The sequence below is a fragment of the Pristiophorus japonicus genome, chromosome 4 (genome assembly GCF_044704955.1).
Source record: "Pristiophorus japonicus isolate sPriJap1 chromosome 4, sPriJap1.hap1, whole genome shotgun sequence".
Classification (NCBI taxonomy): domain Eukaryota; kingdom Metazoa; phylum Chordata; class Chondrichthyes; family Pristiophoridae; genus Pristiophorus; species Pristiophorus japonicus.
Window position 1 is genome coordinate 132,790,939 of NC_091980.1, and position 17,319 is coordinate 132,808,257.

Consider the following 17,319-nt stretch of genomic DNA (forward strand, 5'->3'; position numbering starts at 1 on the left):
CAGCCACCAGAGGGCTCATCCCTGGGAGTCCCAGTGATCCCATAATCCCTTGAGAACACAGGTATTTAAGGAGGCCTCACAGATTGGAGAGGCACTCTAGAGACCTGCAATGAAAGACCAAGGTCACACTTTACTTTGAGCTCACAGTGTTCAGTCTGATTCTTTCTCCATACATAACAACAGTGACCTATTGTGACACCATATTCTGGAATGCTAACACTCATTGAACCATGGGACATTGGGAGGTTAGACATCCCGAGTGTAAGAGACATGAAGTGTACAGACCCGACTTTCTTGGATATTTTCTCTTTCCTTGTTTTGGCCTCATTAACCTATGTGGCAGAATATGAGGCGGAAACAGCTGAGATGACGATGTAGGGGTAAAGATAGAAACATAGAAATTAGATGCAGGAGTAGGCCATTCGGCCCGTCGAGCCTGCACCACCATTCAATAAAATCATGGCTGAACATTCACCTCAGTACCCCTTTCCTGCTTTCTCTCTATACACCCTTGATCCCTTTAGCCATAAGGGCCATATCTCTTGAATATATCTAACGAACTGGCATCAACAAATCTCTGCGGTATAAAATTCCACAAATTCACAATTCTGTGAGTGAAGAAGTTTCTCCTCATCTCGGTCCTAAATGGCTAACCCCTTATCCTTCGACTGGATCCCTAGTTCTGGACTTCCCCTACATTCTTCCTTCATCTAACCTGTCCAGTCCAATCAGAATTATATATGTTTCGATGAGATCCTCTCTCATTCTTCTAAACTCCAGTGAATACAGGCCCAGTCGATCCAGTCTCTCCTCATATGTCTGTGCTGCCATTCCGGGAATAAGTCTGGTGAACCTTCGCTGCACTCCCTCAATAGCAAGAACGTCCTTACTCAGATTAGGAGAACAAAACTGAACATAATATTCCAGGTGAGGCCTCACCAAGACCCTGTACAATTGCAGTAAGACCTTCCTGCTCCAAAACTTAAGTCCACTAGCTATGAAGGTCAACATGCCATTTGCTTTCTTCACCACCTGCTGTAACTGCATGCTCAAAGCAGTCTATGAGCTCACACTGAGTGTCAAGAGAAAATGGTGGGTGCAAGTGACGTCAGAGGAGGCGATGAAGACTGGAGAAAGATGGTTTGGATATGTTCTTATCCATGATGAGCTTCAAATAATAATATTTGACCGTGGAGAGGAAGAGGTGGACCACCTTGAGGTGATTGTGCCAAATCTGGCCATGGACAGCAGGCTAAAATCCAGGCTGCATCTTTGAACAGGACGTGAATAATTTTGATTTTTAGAAACTTTGAAAATCTGCAAACCAGAACCTCCTCGAATTTAGGTTTCACACTAATTTCCATGAGGTATGTTTAAACTGGTGGTGATATCCACAACCTGACTCCCCACTGACTGACTGTGGGCACATTCCTCAGTTGCTGCGGCCCTTCATTGCTTGTCCCTCCCTGTATTGTGAATGAATACATTTGGAAGGGGAATCACAATCTGAGCCTCCATACATATATGACTTTGCATTTATTTTGAGTGGTGCTGATTGTGTCTTTTAGTTGAAGCAGTGTTTCAAATCCACCTGTGTACATTCATCCAAATCCAGATCTCCCCATTGTAAACAGACTGATGGGGGATCTTTTTGTGCAAATTAGCGGCTACAAAACTGAGACTGAACTTCAAAAGAATTTCATCAGCTATGAAGTGCTTTGGGCTGTCCTGAACAAAAGGCAACATATAAATGTAAGATTTGATCAACCTTGCCTCAGTTGCTAACACCCTTGTCCCTGAGTCAGTAGGTATCAGCACAGGGAATCAAAGGATATGGAGATAGGGCGGGAAAGTGCAGTTGACGATCAACCATGACCATATTGAATGTTGGAGCAGGCTCAAGGTGCCATTGGACATGCTCCTGCTCCTAATTATGTTCTTATGTTATTGCATGGAGTGGGGTGAACATTGACCTGATATATTTTGTGATGCGTACGTAAACAGTTAACCATTAGCGCAGTTCTGAGCTCAGAGCGAGGAATGTCTGCAGCTGAACCACATCCGTGTGCAGCATGTTAAATTTGTATAGAACCTTGGCTAGACAACACTTGGAGTCCTGTGCACAGTGCTGGTCTTCAGAGAATCACAGAATAATAAAGCACAGAAGGAGGCCATTCGACCCATCGAGTCTGTGCCGGCTTGTTCAACGAGCAATCCAGTTAGTCCAGTTCTTTCCCCATAAACCCTGCAATTTTTTCTCCTTCATGTATTTATCTAGTTCCCTTTTGAAGGCTACTATTGAATCTGTTTCCACCATCCTATCAGGCAGTGATTCCAAATCCTAATCACTCGTTGAGTTAACAAGTTTTTCTTCATGTCGCCTCTGGTTCCTTTGCGAATCACATTAATTCTGTGCCCTCTGATTATTGACCCTTCAGCCAATGGAAACATTTTTGTTAATTGGCAAAGTGAAGCGATCCCACAATCAATGGGTCAGATCAAAGCTCTGCAGTCCTGCCACATCCAGTCGTGAATACTGGGAGATCATTTAAGCACTAATGGGAAGAGGAGGCTCCATGAATATTCCCGTCCTCAAAGTTGGCAGAGCCCAGCATGTGATTGCAAAAGACAAGTCTGAGTCATTTGCAACCATCTTCTGCCAGAAGTGCCTCATGTATGATCCGTCTCAGCTTTCTCCTGAGGTCCCCACCATCACAGAAGCCAGTCTTCAGCCAATTCAATTCACTTGACATGATATCAAGCTGAGCACACTGGATACAGCAAAGTGTATCGGCCCCATCAACTGTCGTGCTGAAGACTTGTGCTCCAGAACTAACTGCACTTCTAGCCAAGCTGTTCCAGTACAGCTCCAACATTGGCAACTAACGACAACATGGAAAACTGCTCAGGTATGTCCTGTCCACAAAAAAAGAGGACAAATCAAATCCAGCCAATTACTGTCCCATCATCTACTCTCAAACATCAGCAAAGTGATGGAAGGTGTCATCAACAGTGTTATCAAATGCCACTTACTCACCAATAATCTGTTCACAGATGTTCAGTTTGGGTTTGGCCAGGACCACTCGGCTACAGACCTCATTACAGCCTTGGTCCAAACATGGACAAAAGAGCTGAATTCCAGAGATGAGGTGAGAGTGACGACCTTTGACATCAAGGCAGCATTTGACTGAGTGTGGCATCATGGAGCCTGGATAAAATTGAAGTCAATGGGAATCAAGGAGGAACCTCTCCACGGCTGGAGTCATACCGAGCACAAAGGAAGATGGTTGTGGTTGTTGGAGGTCTATCATCTCAGCCACAGGACATTGCTGCAGGAGATCCTCAGAACAGTGTCCTCGGCCCAACCATCTTCAGCTGCTTCATTAATGAACTTCCCTCCATCATAAGGTCAGAAGTGGGAATGTTCACTGATGATTGCACAGTGTTCAGTTCCATTTGCACCTCCTCAGAATATGAAGCAGTCCATGCCCGCATTCAGTAAGACCTGGACAACATTCAGGCTTGGGCTGATATGTGGCAAGTAACATTTGCACCACACAAGTGCCAGGCATTGACTATCTTCAACAAGCGAGAGTCTAAGCACCTGCCCTTGCTTTCAACAGCATTACCATTGCCGAATCTCCTACTATTAATACCTGGGGGTCACCATTGAACAGAAACATAAATGGACCACTCTGATAAATACTGTGGCAACAAGAGCGGGTCAGAGGCCAGGTATTCTGCAGCGAGTGTCACATCTCCTGACTCCCCAAAGTCTTTCCACCATCTACAAGGCACAAGTCAGGAGTGTGATGGAATAATCTGCACTTGCTTGGAGGAGTGCAGCTCCAACAACCCTCGAGAAGCTCGACACATCCAGAACAAAGCAGCTCATTTGATTGGCATCCCATCCACCACCTTCAATATTCACTGCCTTCACCATGGCTGCAGTGTGTACCATCTACAAGGTTCCCCGCTGCAACTCAGCAAGGCTTCTTTGGCAGTATTTGCCAACCCGCGACCTCCACCAACTAGAAGGACAAGGGCAGCAGGCACATGGGAACACCATCACCTGCAATTTCCCTCACTTGGAAATATATCGCCATTCCTTCATTGGCACTGGGTCAAAAGCATGGGTCTCCCTCTATAACGGCATTGTGGGAGTACCTTCATCACAAGGACTGCAGCAGCCCAAAAAGGCGGCTCACTACCATCTTGTCAAGTGAAATTAGGGATGGGCAATAAATGCCATCCTTGCCAGCGACATCCACAGCCCGGAAAGAATTAAAAAGACATTAACATGGAAAGACTAAAGGAGACAATTTTAATTGCACCCAGTGCAGTTCTCAGCAAAGTTCCTAAATTAACTTGTAAACACTGGATTATTGGACCTTCGGCATCAACAACATTTGAATCCATTCATGGACAAGAAGGGGACAAAGAGATATCCAGTAGGATTGGAAAGGATGATTGCTATTTGGTATGAAATGCACAATTGGACGAAATACAACTGGGTACATTTATGAAGGAGCTGCTGGTATTGGATTTATAAATTGATGGAACAGACATGGCGGGGAGGAGAATGGGGGGTGTGAAAGTTTCAGGAGAAGTATCTATTTGACTTGACAATTTAACTCATTTAGTGAATGATGCATTATTCACTCAATGCATAAATAACCTTAATGCTTTTAGTGAAATACATTTACTCATTCCAGGAGGATTATACTTTGTTGGAGTACAGTCCCACACATATTCCTTGCCCAATTCCTTATTCATGTAGGAGCCTAGTCAGTGAGTGTTCACAGGTTAGTCAGCCATGACGTGGGGTAGGAGGGGTCCCAGAACCACGCCCAATCGTGTATTCTACTTGGGGTATAATAGAATAGTGGTATTGTTACTGGATAAGTAATACAGAGGCCTGGACTACTGATACAGAGGCAAAATCCCACCACGGGTTCTGCAGAATTTAAATTCAGTTAATTAATGGAATAAATCTGGAATAAAAAGCTACTACAGGTGATCATGGAATGAGAAGATTATCATAAAAACCCATGTGATTCTCTAATTTCCTTTAGGGAAAGAAATCTGCCGTCCTTACCCAGTCTGGCCTATATGTAACTCCAAGCCCACAGCAAATTGGCTGACTATCAACTGCCCTCTGAAATGGCCCAGCAAGGCACTCAGTGCTACAAGGCGTTTCACCTTCAAGGGCAATTTGAGATGGGCAATAAATGCTGGCCTTGAGCTCAGACATTACTGGTCTGTATGGCAGTTACTTGCTTCTTTGCCCACACAGCTCAACAGGAAGTCTATAGCAGCAGTGATACGTTTAGTTACTGAGCTACCCACAGTAATAACTCTGAATGCAAAGAGCACAGATGCATTTAAGGGGAGGCTAGATAAACACATGAGGGATAAAGGAATAGAAGGATATGCTGATAGGTCTAGATGAAGTGGGGAGTGCGGAGGCTCACATGGAGCATAAACCACAGCATGGCCCAGTTGGGCCTGAATGGTCTTTTTCTGTGCTGTGAATTCAATGTCATTCTTAAAACACGGGCACCTGTGAAGTTTTTCAAATCGAGTGAGCTTGAGACTTTGTCAGAAACAGAAAGTTGCCAAACCCATCAGCCGCAAACCCAGGCCGACTCGTGGAATTGTCGCTCATCAATATATGAAATATTGTAACATCGATACCCAAAAAGTGCCTTTGAGAGTTGCAAAGACATTAACGTGGAATGGCTGATGGCACTTTAATTGCAACAAATACAGTTTTCAGCTAAATTCCTAAAACAAATTTGTAAACACTGGATTATTACACCTGTAGCATTTACATTTGAATCCATTCATCGGGGTGAAGGAGAGAAATGGAGAGCCCTGTGGATTTGGACAGATTAATTGCTATTTGGTATGAAATGCACAATGAGTCTAAATACAAATGGATACATTAGGTTGATGAATTGAGGTATTAGGCATTGGAGCTGGGGGTGAGGGAAATGTTTATCCAGAGGTGTGTGTTTAACTGCTTGGGCCTTTCGCTTTGTGCCTTTAATGAAATACATACACTCCTTCCAGAAGAAGATGTGTTGGAGTACATTTGCACAGGTATTTGTTCAATAACTTACCTAATTACTTATTTATGCAAGCCAAGGTCATGTTGGCAAGTTATTCAGCCATGAGGTAGGATTGAGCAGATGAAAATCTGTCCCAGAACCACCACACTCAGGTATCCACTGAAGCTGTGACAGCAAGCTGATGTCACCTGTTGCTTTCCCTCCTCACCCAATTGTCGTCCCCGGGGTTCAATGCACGAGGACATTGCTGGTCTGTACAGCAGTTGCAGATTTGCCTACAAAGCTTAACAGAAAGTCTACAGCACCAGTGGTGAGTTCAGTTACTGAACAACCTGCAATAATAACCAAACAGGATCTGCAGCAGCTACTGAATACAACCTGCTAACTCCAGGGCCAGTGCAATTATTAAATAGGAAGTTAACCCAGGACTTTTTCTTCACTGTCTGGAGGTGAAACTCAATATACTGGGAAACATTCCTTGTGTAACACACATCACAGCAACTTGTATTTTGTTGTATGGAGTTGTCATTTATCTAAGGGCTGAGAGAATGTTCACAAGTGGGAACATGTATTTTTAATTCAGCTGTCTAGTTCCCACATTCCCTCTCTAAACCTATTTAAGACTCTCCTTACACTGTACCTCTACCTAGGCTTTGACCCTCAGTCAATAGCTCATGTGGCTGTTAATGGTCTAAATGTAAATTTTAGACCTTGCATCATGTGTCTGAACATCCAAATCTATAGATCGACATTACACCAGAGGAAAAACAAATTTCATAGGATTAAATCCTATAACTATTGCACAGCTCCAGCTAATTCTGGTTTGATGTAAACCACATTATTTTAATTGAATAATAAGCAACCACTCCAATATACAACGATACAAATCCCAGTCCAATATTGAACATTTATTTACAGTTATGTTACATTTCACATCAAGAGCCCATGTCTCACAGATCTTTGTACAAAGTCAGAAGCCATCATTCCCTACAGGACAGGGATCCCCATTATATAAATACATGTACTAAACACAAAGTGCTTGATCCAGTCAGTTTAGTCACTCTCCCCCAGCTTGAGCTTGTCAAACAGGTACTCTCCCAGGCCATTGTCAGGGGCTCCCAGTCTCTTCAGGTTGGTGATGTGATCTCCAAGCTTCTTGATCATCTTCACTTGTTCATCCAAGTAGTGGGTCTCCAGAAAGTCACACAACTGAAAGAGGGAAACTAGTTATGTCCAGCAGCAAATATCATGGAACGTCAGCTTCCCCTTCAGAATTTGGATTTTAATCCTCTTGAACTGGAGGAGAGTCAAGTGATGCAATTGAGATTTGATGGAATTACTGCATCATTAGGTGCTCAGATCATGGGATCACAGAGACACATTTACAAGTCACTGTCCAAAGTAGGCCAACTTTCCCCAGCCCTTCCCAAACAGAAAATACATAGGGAGACTACAACTCAAATCTATTAAGCATGGAGATCTTTTAATTAGCCCCAACAACAGCAAGGTGCCACAGCCTCCAACTTACCCAAAAGCCCACATTAAATTATTAACAACTTACATGCGGGTCTGTCCTCTCAGTGGAGAGTTTGTGCAGATCCAGCAGACTCTGGTTCACATTCTTCTCCATCTGCAGAGCTCTCTGCATCGCCTCCAGACCATTGCTCCACTCAGCCTGCTCTGGTTTCTGGAAATAAAGAAAATTCCAACAGTGCACTTACAATGGATTAAACAAACATTAAAAAGTATTGACGGAAATTAGGGGTTCAATCAAAAGTCTACTTTACCATGAACCCATGTGTGAGAATATAAAATTGCCATTATGCAATCACAACAATGAGTCACATTGATGAGGCAAATAGCATAGCTGTGTTTAAGGGGAAGCTAGGCAAGTGCATGGGGAGAAAGGAATATAATGATATGCTGAGAGGGCGAGATGAAGCAAGGTGGGAGGAGGCTCGCTGGAGTATAAACACCAGCAAAGACCAGTTTGGCCAAATGGCCTGTGTTGTAAATTGGAACCAATTGCTTCAGAATGTACTGGGAACAATCAGTCGAAGTGGAGCTAGACAGAAGGCCACTCCTTTATTGAATCCAACCTTGATATCTGTCAAGATGATCCGTCCTCCACGACAATTCTGGAATTTCATCAGTTTCTCAGCATGTTCACGTTCCTCATGTGACTGCTCCTTGAAGAACTCCGCAAAGTGACGCAGGGCAACATCATCCCGGTCAAAGTAGAAGGACTATGGAAAAAAAATTTTTTGAGTAATTTGGTATTGCATAGCAGACCCATAACCATGTGTACATTACTTAAATTCAAATTTTACTTTCTTTCAAGGGTTCAAAGTCTTACTGAAACTTTGATGTGCATGGGCAAGGAAACAATGTTTTGATATCCTTACCCAATGAAAAGCCAGAGCACAGCATCAAAGCCTTGATTTTTCAGTGGTGGGAGCAAGGAAGAAAGTGTTGCAGATTGGACCACCCTTGCAGGAAAGAATACTTCCCGACATCCTTCTTAAATGGTCTAGCTTAAATTTTATTATAGACCCTCAGAAAGTCCATGGAATGCATTAGAATGAGGATACAAATTCTGAGTTCCATGTATTCCAAATAAACTTCAACAAAAACTCAAAGGAGAACAAGAAAGTGAGTTAAGATTCAAGATACTCCGAATAGTTGGGCTGGATACAGCACATAATTTAGTAAATTCACTTTACATAGACTCCATTGTGAAGTGGTCTAAAATGTAAAACTAACCATAGAGAGATAAACATAGGAGGAATAGAGCTCCATGTTGATCAGCTTGTTAAAAGCATCCTCACAGTCCTGGTGGTAGTTCTGACACACTTGAGAAGCCATCTTGATTCTTTTTCACAAATCAAACCTTTGTTGTAGCAACAAACTAAGATTTAGCCAACCTCAAACTCCTGTATTTATACTGAGGGATAATCCAGGGTGTGGCAGCCTCGATAATGAGTGACGGTCCTCAATACGCAATCAGAAGTTGCAGCCTCTCAGAGCACCAATGAACTTAAGGGAGGAGGGGGATGTACTCCCAGAGCCAGTCAGATTTTTGAAGAATGAGCATCATTGGCTGACAACTCAATGAGGATCCCAATTGTCCTAACTTTCCTCAAACTCAGTTCAAATATCCATAATACAGGTTGAAATGAATCCTCTGCTCTTCAGGCTAATCAATTGGGAAAAATATAAACCATAAATGCCCGCTTTACAAGGGGGAATAAACAAAAGTTCCAAGGGCCCAAGATTCCACTTGGCTTTTTTTGGCGCTATTTAAGATTAACGACCAAGTTTTTAAGCCAAAGTAGCTCCAAAAAAAATCCGAAGTGTCGCCATTTTTCTGTTTGAATTTGGCGCTGCGCAGAAAAGCCTTAGCTTCTGTGGGTGGAGCTTATTGATAGCGCCTCAAAACTGAGGCCCCGTTCTGCGCATGCACAAGTATTTGGGTTTCCAGGGTAACGTGTTGTTCTACAGTTTACTCTGTAGCTAGCCCATGCTGATTTTTCCCGTGCCGACCCGCTGAGATTTCCAGCATTTACCGCTTTTGTTCCAGCATCCAGTATTTTACTTTAGTATCCATTCTGTACCTGGCCTGGGAGTATTTTGATGCTGAATCTCCCCATCCCAGTCAACGGCTCGCAAATGGCCCCCCGCTGCTGCCTCATCCCTGACCGAATGGCCCCCTGCTGCCGCCCCTATCCCCGGCTTGGCTTTCACCTTGCCCCCGGGCTTCTTGGGATATGGTAACATAGAGGCCTGGACCGATGATCAAGAGACATGACTAAAAGTCCTACCATGGCAGCTGCAGAATGTAAATTTAGTTAAGTAAATAAAAATCTGGAATAAAAAGCTAGTATCAGTAATGTTGCCCAGGGAGTTATCAGATTGTTGTAAAAACCCATCTGCTTCACTAATGTCCTTAGGGAAGGAAATCTGCCATCCTTAACCGGTCTGGCCTATATGTGTTTCCAAACCCACAGCAATTGACACTTAACTGCCCTCAGAAATGTTCTCGCAAGCCACTCAGTTGTAACAAACTGCTACAAGAAACATTAATAAGAGTAAAACAGGATGGACCACCTGGCATCGAACTCGGCACCAGCTTTGGACAAGACAATGGCATACCCAGCCCATGTTGACCCTTCAAGGTCCATCTCACTAACATCTGGGACTTGTGTCAAAATTGGGAGAGATGTCCCACAGGCTGGTCAAGCAACAGCCTGACATAGTCATCCTCACAGAATCATACCTTTCAGTCAATGTCCTAGACTCCTCCATCTCCATCCCTGAGTATGTCCTGTCCCACCAGCAGGACAGACGCACCTGAGGTGGTGGCTCTGCAGAATACAAAAGGGATGAAGTGACCCTGGGAGTCCTCAACATTGACCCCGGACCGCATGAAGTCGAAGGTCAAACATGGGCAAAGAAATCTCCTACTGATTACCATCTACTGCCCTCCCTCAGCTGATCAATCAATACTCCTCCATGTTGAGAATCACTTGCAAGAAGCACTGATTGCAGCAATGGATTTCAATGTCCATCAGCAGGAGTGGCTCAGTAGCACCACTACTGACCGAGCTGGCTGAGTCCTGAAGGTATAGCTGCCAGATTGGGCCTGCGACAGGTGGTGAGAGAACCAACAGAAGGGAAAAACCTATTTGACGTTGTCCTCACCAATCGTCGACAATGCTATCAAGTGCGACTTACTCGCCAATCATGAGGTGGGGTGGGAGGGGTCCCAGAACCATGCCCAATAGGGTATTCTGTGTGGGATATGGTAGAATAGTGGTTATGTTACTGGATAAGTAATCCAGATACTGGGGCTAATGATCCAGAGAAAAGATACCACTACAGCAGCTGGGGAATTTAAATTCAGTTAATTAATTCAATAAACCTGGAATAAAAAGCTGGTATCAATGCTGGTGATCATGAAACTTGTCGGTTTGTCATAAAAATCCAGCTGATTCACGAATATGCTTCGGAAAATAAATATGCCATTTGACCCGGCCTGGCCTATATATGACTCCAGGCCTACAGCCAGGTGGTTGACTCTTAAATGCCCTCTGAAATGGCCTAGCAAGCCACTCAGTTGTACAAGGCGGCTCACCAGCACCTTTAAGGGCAATTAGATATAGAAACATAGAATCATAGAAAATAGGTGCAGCAGCAGGCCTTTCGGCCCTTCGAGTCTGCACCACCATTCAATATGATCATTGCTGATCATGCAACTTCAATACCCCATTCCCGCCTTCTCTCCATACCTCCTGATCCCCTTAGCCGTAAGGGCCACATCTAACTCCCTCTTGAATATATCCAACGAACTGGACTCAACAATTTTCTGTGGTAGAGAATTCCACAGGTTCACCACTCCCTGGGTGAAAAAGTTTCTCCTCATCTCGGTCCTATATGGCTTACACCTTATCCTTAGACGGTGACCCCTGGTTCTGGACTTCCCCAACATTGGAAACATTCTTCCCGCATCTAACCTGTCCAGTCCCGTCATAATTTTATATGTTTCTATGAGATCCTTTCTCATTCTTCTAAATTCCAATGAGTATAAGCCTAGCCGATCCAATCTGTCTTCATATATCAATCCTGCCATCCCGGGAATTAGTCCGGTGAACCTTCGCTGCACTCCTTCAATAAGCAATAAATATGGGCAATAAATGCTGGCCTTGAGCTCAGATATTGCTGATCTGTATTGCAGTTACTCGCTTCTTTGCTCACGCAGCTTAACAGAAAGTCTACAGCAGTCGTGGTACGTTTACTGAGCTACCCACGGGAATAACTCTGATTGCAAAGAGCATAAATGCATTTAAGGGGAAGCTAGATAAACACGAGGGAGAAAGAAGAGAGGGATATTCTAATAGGCCTAGATGAAGTGGGGTGGGAGGAGACTCACATGGAGCATAAACTATGGCATGGCCCAGTTAGGCCGAATGGTCTTTTTCATTGCTGTAAGTTCGATGTAATTCTTAAAACACGAGCACCTGTAAAGTTTTTCACCGAGTGAGCTGAAGACTTTGTCAGAAACATGAAGCTGTCAAACCCAGGCCAACTCACAAGAACAAAGGAACACAAGAAATAGGAGCAGGAATAGGCCATTTGACCCCTCAAGTCTGCTCCGCTATTTAATAAGATCATGGCTGATCTGATAATGGATTCAGTTTCACTTCACTGCCCGCTTCCCATAACCCATTATTCCCTTATCATTCCAAAATCTGTCTATCTTCATCCTCCACATCTCTCTGGGGTAGAGAATTCCATAGATTTACACTCCTCTAAGAGAAGAAAGTCCTCCTCATCTCAATTTTAAATGGGCAGCCCTCTAGTTTTAGTTTCCCCCATGCCTGGAGATATACTGCCTGCTTCCATCTTGTCCAGCCCTCCCATTATCTTATATGTTTTGTAAAGATCACCGCTCATTTTTCTGACCTCCGATGAGTGTAGACCCAATTTACTCAACCTATCTTCATAAATCTACCCCCTCATCTCTGGAATTAACCTAGTGAACCTCCTCTGAAGAGCCTCCAATGCAAGTATATCCATTCTTAAATACGGAGACCAAAACTGTACACAGTACTCGAGGTGTGGCCTTACCAATACCCTGAACATTTGTAGCAGGACTTCCCTTCTTTTATACTCTATCCCCCTTGTAATAAAGGCCAACATTCCATGTGCCTTCCTGATTACTTGCTGTAACCTGCATACTAACATTTTGTGTTTCATGCACAAGGGCCCCCAGGTCCCTCTGTATTGAAGCACTTTGCAATTTTTCTCCATTTAAATTACAATCTGCTTTTCTATTTTTTCTGGCAAAGTCGATAACCTCATATTTTCCTACATTATACTCCATATGCCAAATTTTTGCCCACTCATTTAGCCTGTCTATATCCCTTTGCAGATTTTTTGTGACCTCCTCACAATTTGCTTTCCAACCCATCTTTGTGTCATCACCAAACTTGCTTACATTACACTCGGTCCCTTCATCCAAGTCATTAATATAGATTGTAAATAGTTGAGGCCCCAGCATTGATCCCTGTGGCACCCCACTAGTTGCTGATTGCCAACCGAAAAATGACCCATTTATCCTGACTGTCTGTTTTCTGTTAGTCAGCCAATCCTCAAACCATGCTAATATGACTCGAAGAATTGTGGCTTGTCAGTGTATGAAATTTTGTGTGATTGATACCCCAAAGGTGCCTTTGAGAATTGCAAAGACATTGGGCTCAATTTTCTCCAGTTATCTGCACCGTTTTTTTGGCGCACGCAACTTTTTTTGCTGTAAATTAAAATATCTAAGTTTCCCCAAAGTTTCTGCGTTAACGTAACTCAGTTAGTTACGATTTTTTTAGGTTAGGATTTTTTTTGCATCATACGGGGTGGATCATGATGTCTGCCCCAGTTTTTCACATTTAAGCAAGTTTGGCCAACTTACATTTTTTCTAGGACGGTGTATGTGACCACTCCCAAAACACCTTCTGGGCATTTAAGAAAAACCAGCACGCATTAAAAAATCGACGCAAAAGGACGCCACTGTTTTTATGCAAAGTTTTGGAGAAAGTCAAGAAGACAAAAAATTGCCTTATGAAGCTTCATTTTTTAAAACTCAAAATGGAGAAAATGGAAGTCGAATGCAATTCTTTAATTTTCGATATTTTTCAAAGTGCCACACCACCACCGAACGTCTCCCCACCGGGCTCGAGGGTCGGAGCGTCAGCCAACGGAATCAATCCCTCGCCCGGACACAGGGGCTCGGGGCTCGGCTTCAAAAGGAGCCCGGGGAGGTGATGGAAACGGAACTGAAGGGATGAGAACCCTTGCACTATACAGCAGCATCAAAAGAAGCATGTGGTATGTTTGCTGAGCCCCTGTGTCCAGGCGAGGGAGTGATTCTGCGAACCGACCCACTAGGGCATCGACCATGGGGAGAGAGAGAAGAGAGCAGCTTTAACTCCTTGTCCTGCTATTTTGAGCTTGTTGCAAAGATACAGTTTAATTATGGGGGAAATATTGACAATGCCATACCTCATGCAAGCCTCCTGGATGATGGTGCTGCGGAGGAGACGGTTGATTCGACATCATCACATGAGGGACTGCAGAGCACGTAGGATGATGGGCAGGATGCCTTCCCCATGTCAGGTATATCGACACAGGTGTTCATACCTGCACCTGAGTGATGCAGACTGTGTGAGAAGGCTGCATTTCCACAAATAAATTTTAACCGAAATCTGAACATTAGTAAAACAGACTTGCAACCTAGAAGCGTCAGGAGGTCTGCTTTGTCACTTGAAGTGAAGGTTACAGCTGCACTTTCATTTTATGCATCTGGATCATTCCAGGCCACAACTGGGGATGTGTGCACCATTTCTCAACATGCAACATGTTATGCCTTGAATAAAGAGTCAGACTAGATGTTGCAAGCTCAAAGTAAGGTGTGACCGTAATCCTTTATTGCAGATCTCAGAGTGCCTCTCCAGCTTGTGAGGCCTCCTTATACACAGGTGCTCGCAAGGGATTCTGGGCTCCTTTGGGACTCCAGGGGATAAGCCCCCTGGTGGTTAGACATGGTATTTACAGGGTTATATACATAACAACATTACCCCCCAAAGTCAATAGTGTAACTGTTTACAATGTGAGTCGATCTGGGGACTTCCTTTCCCTAGATGATCGTTTCGGTGCAAATGCTGGTTTTGGTGAGTCGTTTGTTGGGCCCTCGCTGGGCTGATGCGCACCTGGTCTTGCTGGTCTGCTAGGCATGGTGATTCCTGCTGGGCTGCTGTGGGTGATGGGTTCTACTTCGTGGTCAACCGCTGGGTGGGTTGCCACTTGTGTCTGTGTTGGAGGGTCAAAAAAGTTAGTCTATTTGGGTTGTTCTGGATAGTCCGTAAATCTGAGTTTGGTTTGGTCCAAGTGTTTCCTGCAGGTGAGACAATTTGAGAGTTTGACCACAAACACCCTACTCCCCTCTTTGGCCAAAATAATACCAGGAAGCCACTTGGGACCTTGTCTATAGTTCAGCACAAATACAAGATCATTCATCTCAATTTAATGTGACACATTTGCGCGATCATGATATGTATTCTGTTGAAACCGCCTGCTCTCTACCTGTTCGCGTAGATCAGGATGGACTAGGGAGAGCTTTGTCTTAAGCGCCCTTTTCATGAGCAGTTCAGCGGGAGGGATCCCAGTGAGCAAGTGGGGTCTTGTGCAGTAACTAAGCAGGACTCAGTACAAACGAGTCTGCAATGAGCCTTCAATTACCCTTTCCAAGCTCTCTTCATTGTTTGAACTGCTCATTCTACCTGACCATTGGATGCTGGATTGAACGGGGAAGATGTGACATGTTTGATCCCATTGCGGGTCATGAACTCCTTGAACTCGGCACTGGTATAGCATGGCCCATTGTCGCTTACAAGGAAATCAGGCAGGCCGTGCATTGCAAACATGGCCCGTACATTTTAATGGTGGCAGCGGACGTACTTGCCAACATTATCACACATTCAATCCATTTGAAGTATGCATCTACAATCACGAAGAACATTTTTCCCAAGAATGGGCCTGCATAGTCGACATGGACCCTGGACCACAGTTTGGACGCCAGGACCATAAACTTAGTGGTGCTTAACTGTGAACATGTGAACTGTGAACATTTGCGCACGCAGGACTCTAAGCCTGCATCGATACTGGGCCATCAAACGTCGGATCTGGCTATCACTTTCATCAGTACGATGCCTGGTTGGGTGATGTGGAGATCACTAATGAAAGTGTCCCTGCCTTTTTTTGGCACCACTAACTGATTACCCCATAGGAGTCAGTCTGACTGTCTAGACATTTCATCTCTGCACTGCTGTTACGGCTTTGTTTCTTCCTGCATCTCTAACGGGACACTAGACCAACTCCCGTGGAGCACACAGTTTTTTACTAAGGACAGTAAGGGGTCCTGGCTCATCCAGGTTCTAATCTGGCGGGCTGTAGCAGGTGATTGCTCACTCTCCAATGCTTCCATTACCATAACTAAATCTGCGGGCTGTGCCATCTCCACCCTTGTGCTGGGCAATGGCAGCCTACTGAGAGCATCTGTGTCTGGCCTGTGGCAGATGGCGTAGTTATATGTGGACAACGGAGCGCCCATTCTGGATGCGGCCCGACGCATTCGCATTTATCCTCTTGCTTTCAGAAAAGAAGGATCTAAGCAGCTTATGGTCCGTTTCCAATTCAAATTTGAGCCCGAACAGATATTGATGCATTTTCTTTACCCCGTAAACGCACGCTAACACTTCTTTTTCAATCATGCTATCGGATCTCTCAACCTTAGACAGACTTCTGGATGCATAATCAAGCGGTTCCAATTTTGCAAATTCATTAGCTTGTTGCAATACACATTCGACCCCGTACGATGACGCATCAAATGCTAGTACCAAACGCTGACATGGATCATACAACACAAGCAATTTTTTTGAGCATAACAGTTTCCTCGCTTTCGCAAAGGCATTTTCTTGGCTTTTACCCCATACCCATTCATCTCCTTTACGCAGTAACGACTGCAGGGGTTCATCATGGGCCTGATGCCATCCGCCGTGATTCTTCTCTCCTCGAACTCCACTTCAGGCACCAGGAAAACGCATTTTGAGCGTTTTTGCCTGAGCCCCAGATGATTAAGCCGACTAAGAAACTCCACCAGGTTCTGCAGGTGCTCGACGGTGTCCTGACCCATAACCAAGATGTTGTGCTGGAAGACCACGGTGCACGGGACCGACTTCAGCAAGCTTTCCATGTTCCTCTGGAATATCGCCGCGGCAGCTCGAATCCCAAAAGGGCATCTGTTGTAAATGAAGAGACCTTTTTGCGTGTTGATGCAGGTGAGGCCCTTCGATGATTCCTCCAGCTCCTGCGTTATGTAGGTTGAGGTCAAGTCCAGCTTCATGAATGTTTTCCCTCCCGCCAGCATCGCAAATAGGTCATCTACCTTTGGTAGCGGGTATTGATTCTGCAGCGAGAAATGATTGATAGTTACTTTGTAATCCCCACAGATTCTGATGGTGCCGTCTCCCTTTAGGGCTGGAAAAATTGGACTGACCCACTCATTGAATTCGATCGCCAAAATGATGCCTTCTCATTGCAGCCTGTCCAGCTCGATCTCCACCCTTTCATCATATACGGTACTGCTCTCACCTCATGATGGATGGGTCGCGCCCCCGGAATCAAATGCATTTGC

At 44.5% G+C, this 17,319-nt stretch overlaps 1 protein-coding gene across 1 annotated transcript; it reads right to left on the reverse strand.

Moving 5' to 3' along the window:
- Positions 1-2,844: 2,844 nt before the first annotated feature.
- Positions 2,845-8,939, reverse strand: LOC139262666 (ferritin heavy chain, oocyte isoform-like). Its single transcript, XM_070877817.1, has 5 exons — positions 8,838-8,939; positions 8,174-8,320; positions 7,636-7,761; positions 7,197-7,283; positions 2,845-2,916 (listed from the first exon to the last, which is right to left on the reverse strand). Exons 1-5 carry the CDS (start codon positions 8,937-8,939, stop codon positions 2,845-2,847), a joined length of 534 nt encoding a protein of 177 aa, XP_070733918.1.
- Positions 8,940-17,319: the final 8,380 nt, after the last annotated feature.

What these genes read in the sequence shown, in the direction of transcription:
- LOC139262666 (XM_070877817.1), bottom strand. Translation starts at nt 8,939, where the DNA reads ATGGCTTCTCAAGTGTGTCAGAACTACCACCAGGACTGTGAGGATGCT. An exon ending in CTGAGAGGACAGACCCGCAT is followed by an intron (nt 7,284 to 7,635) that starts GTAAGTTGTTAA and finishes TCCCTCTTTCAG; the next exon opens with TTGTGTGACTTTCTGGAGAC. An exon ending in ACATCACCAACCTGAAGAGA is followed by an intron (nt 2,917 to 7,196) that starts CTGGGAGCCCCT and finishes TTTTGTGGACAG; the next exon opens with GACATACCTGAGCAGTTTTC.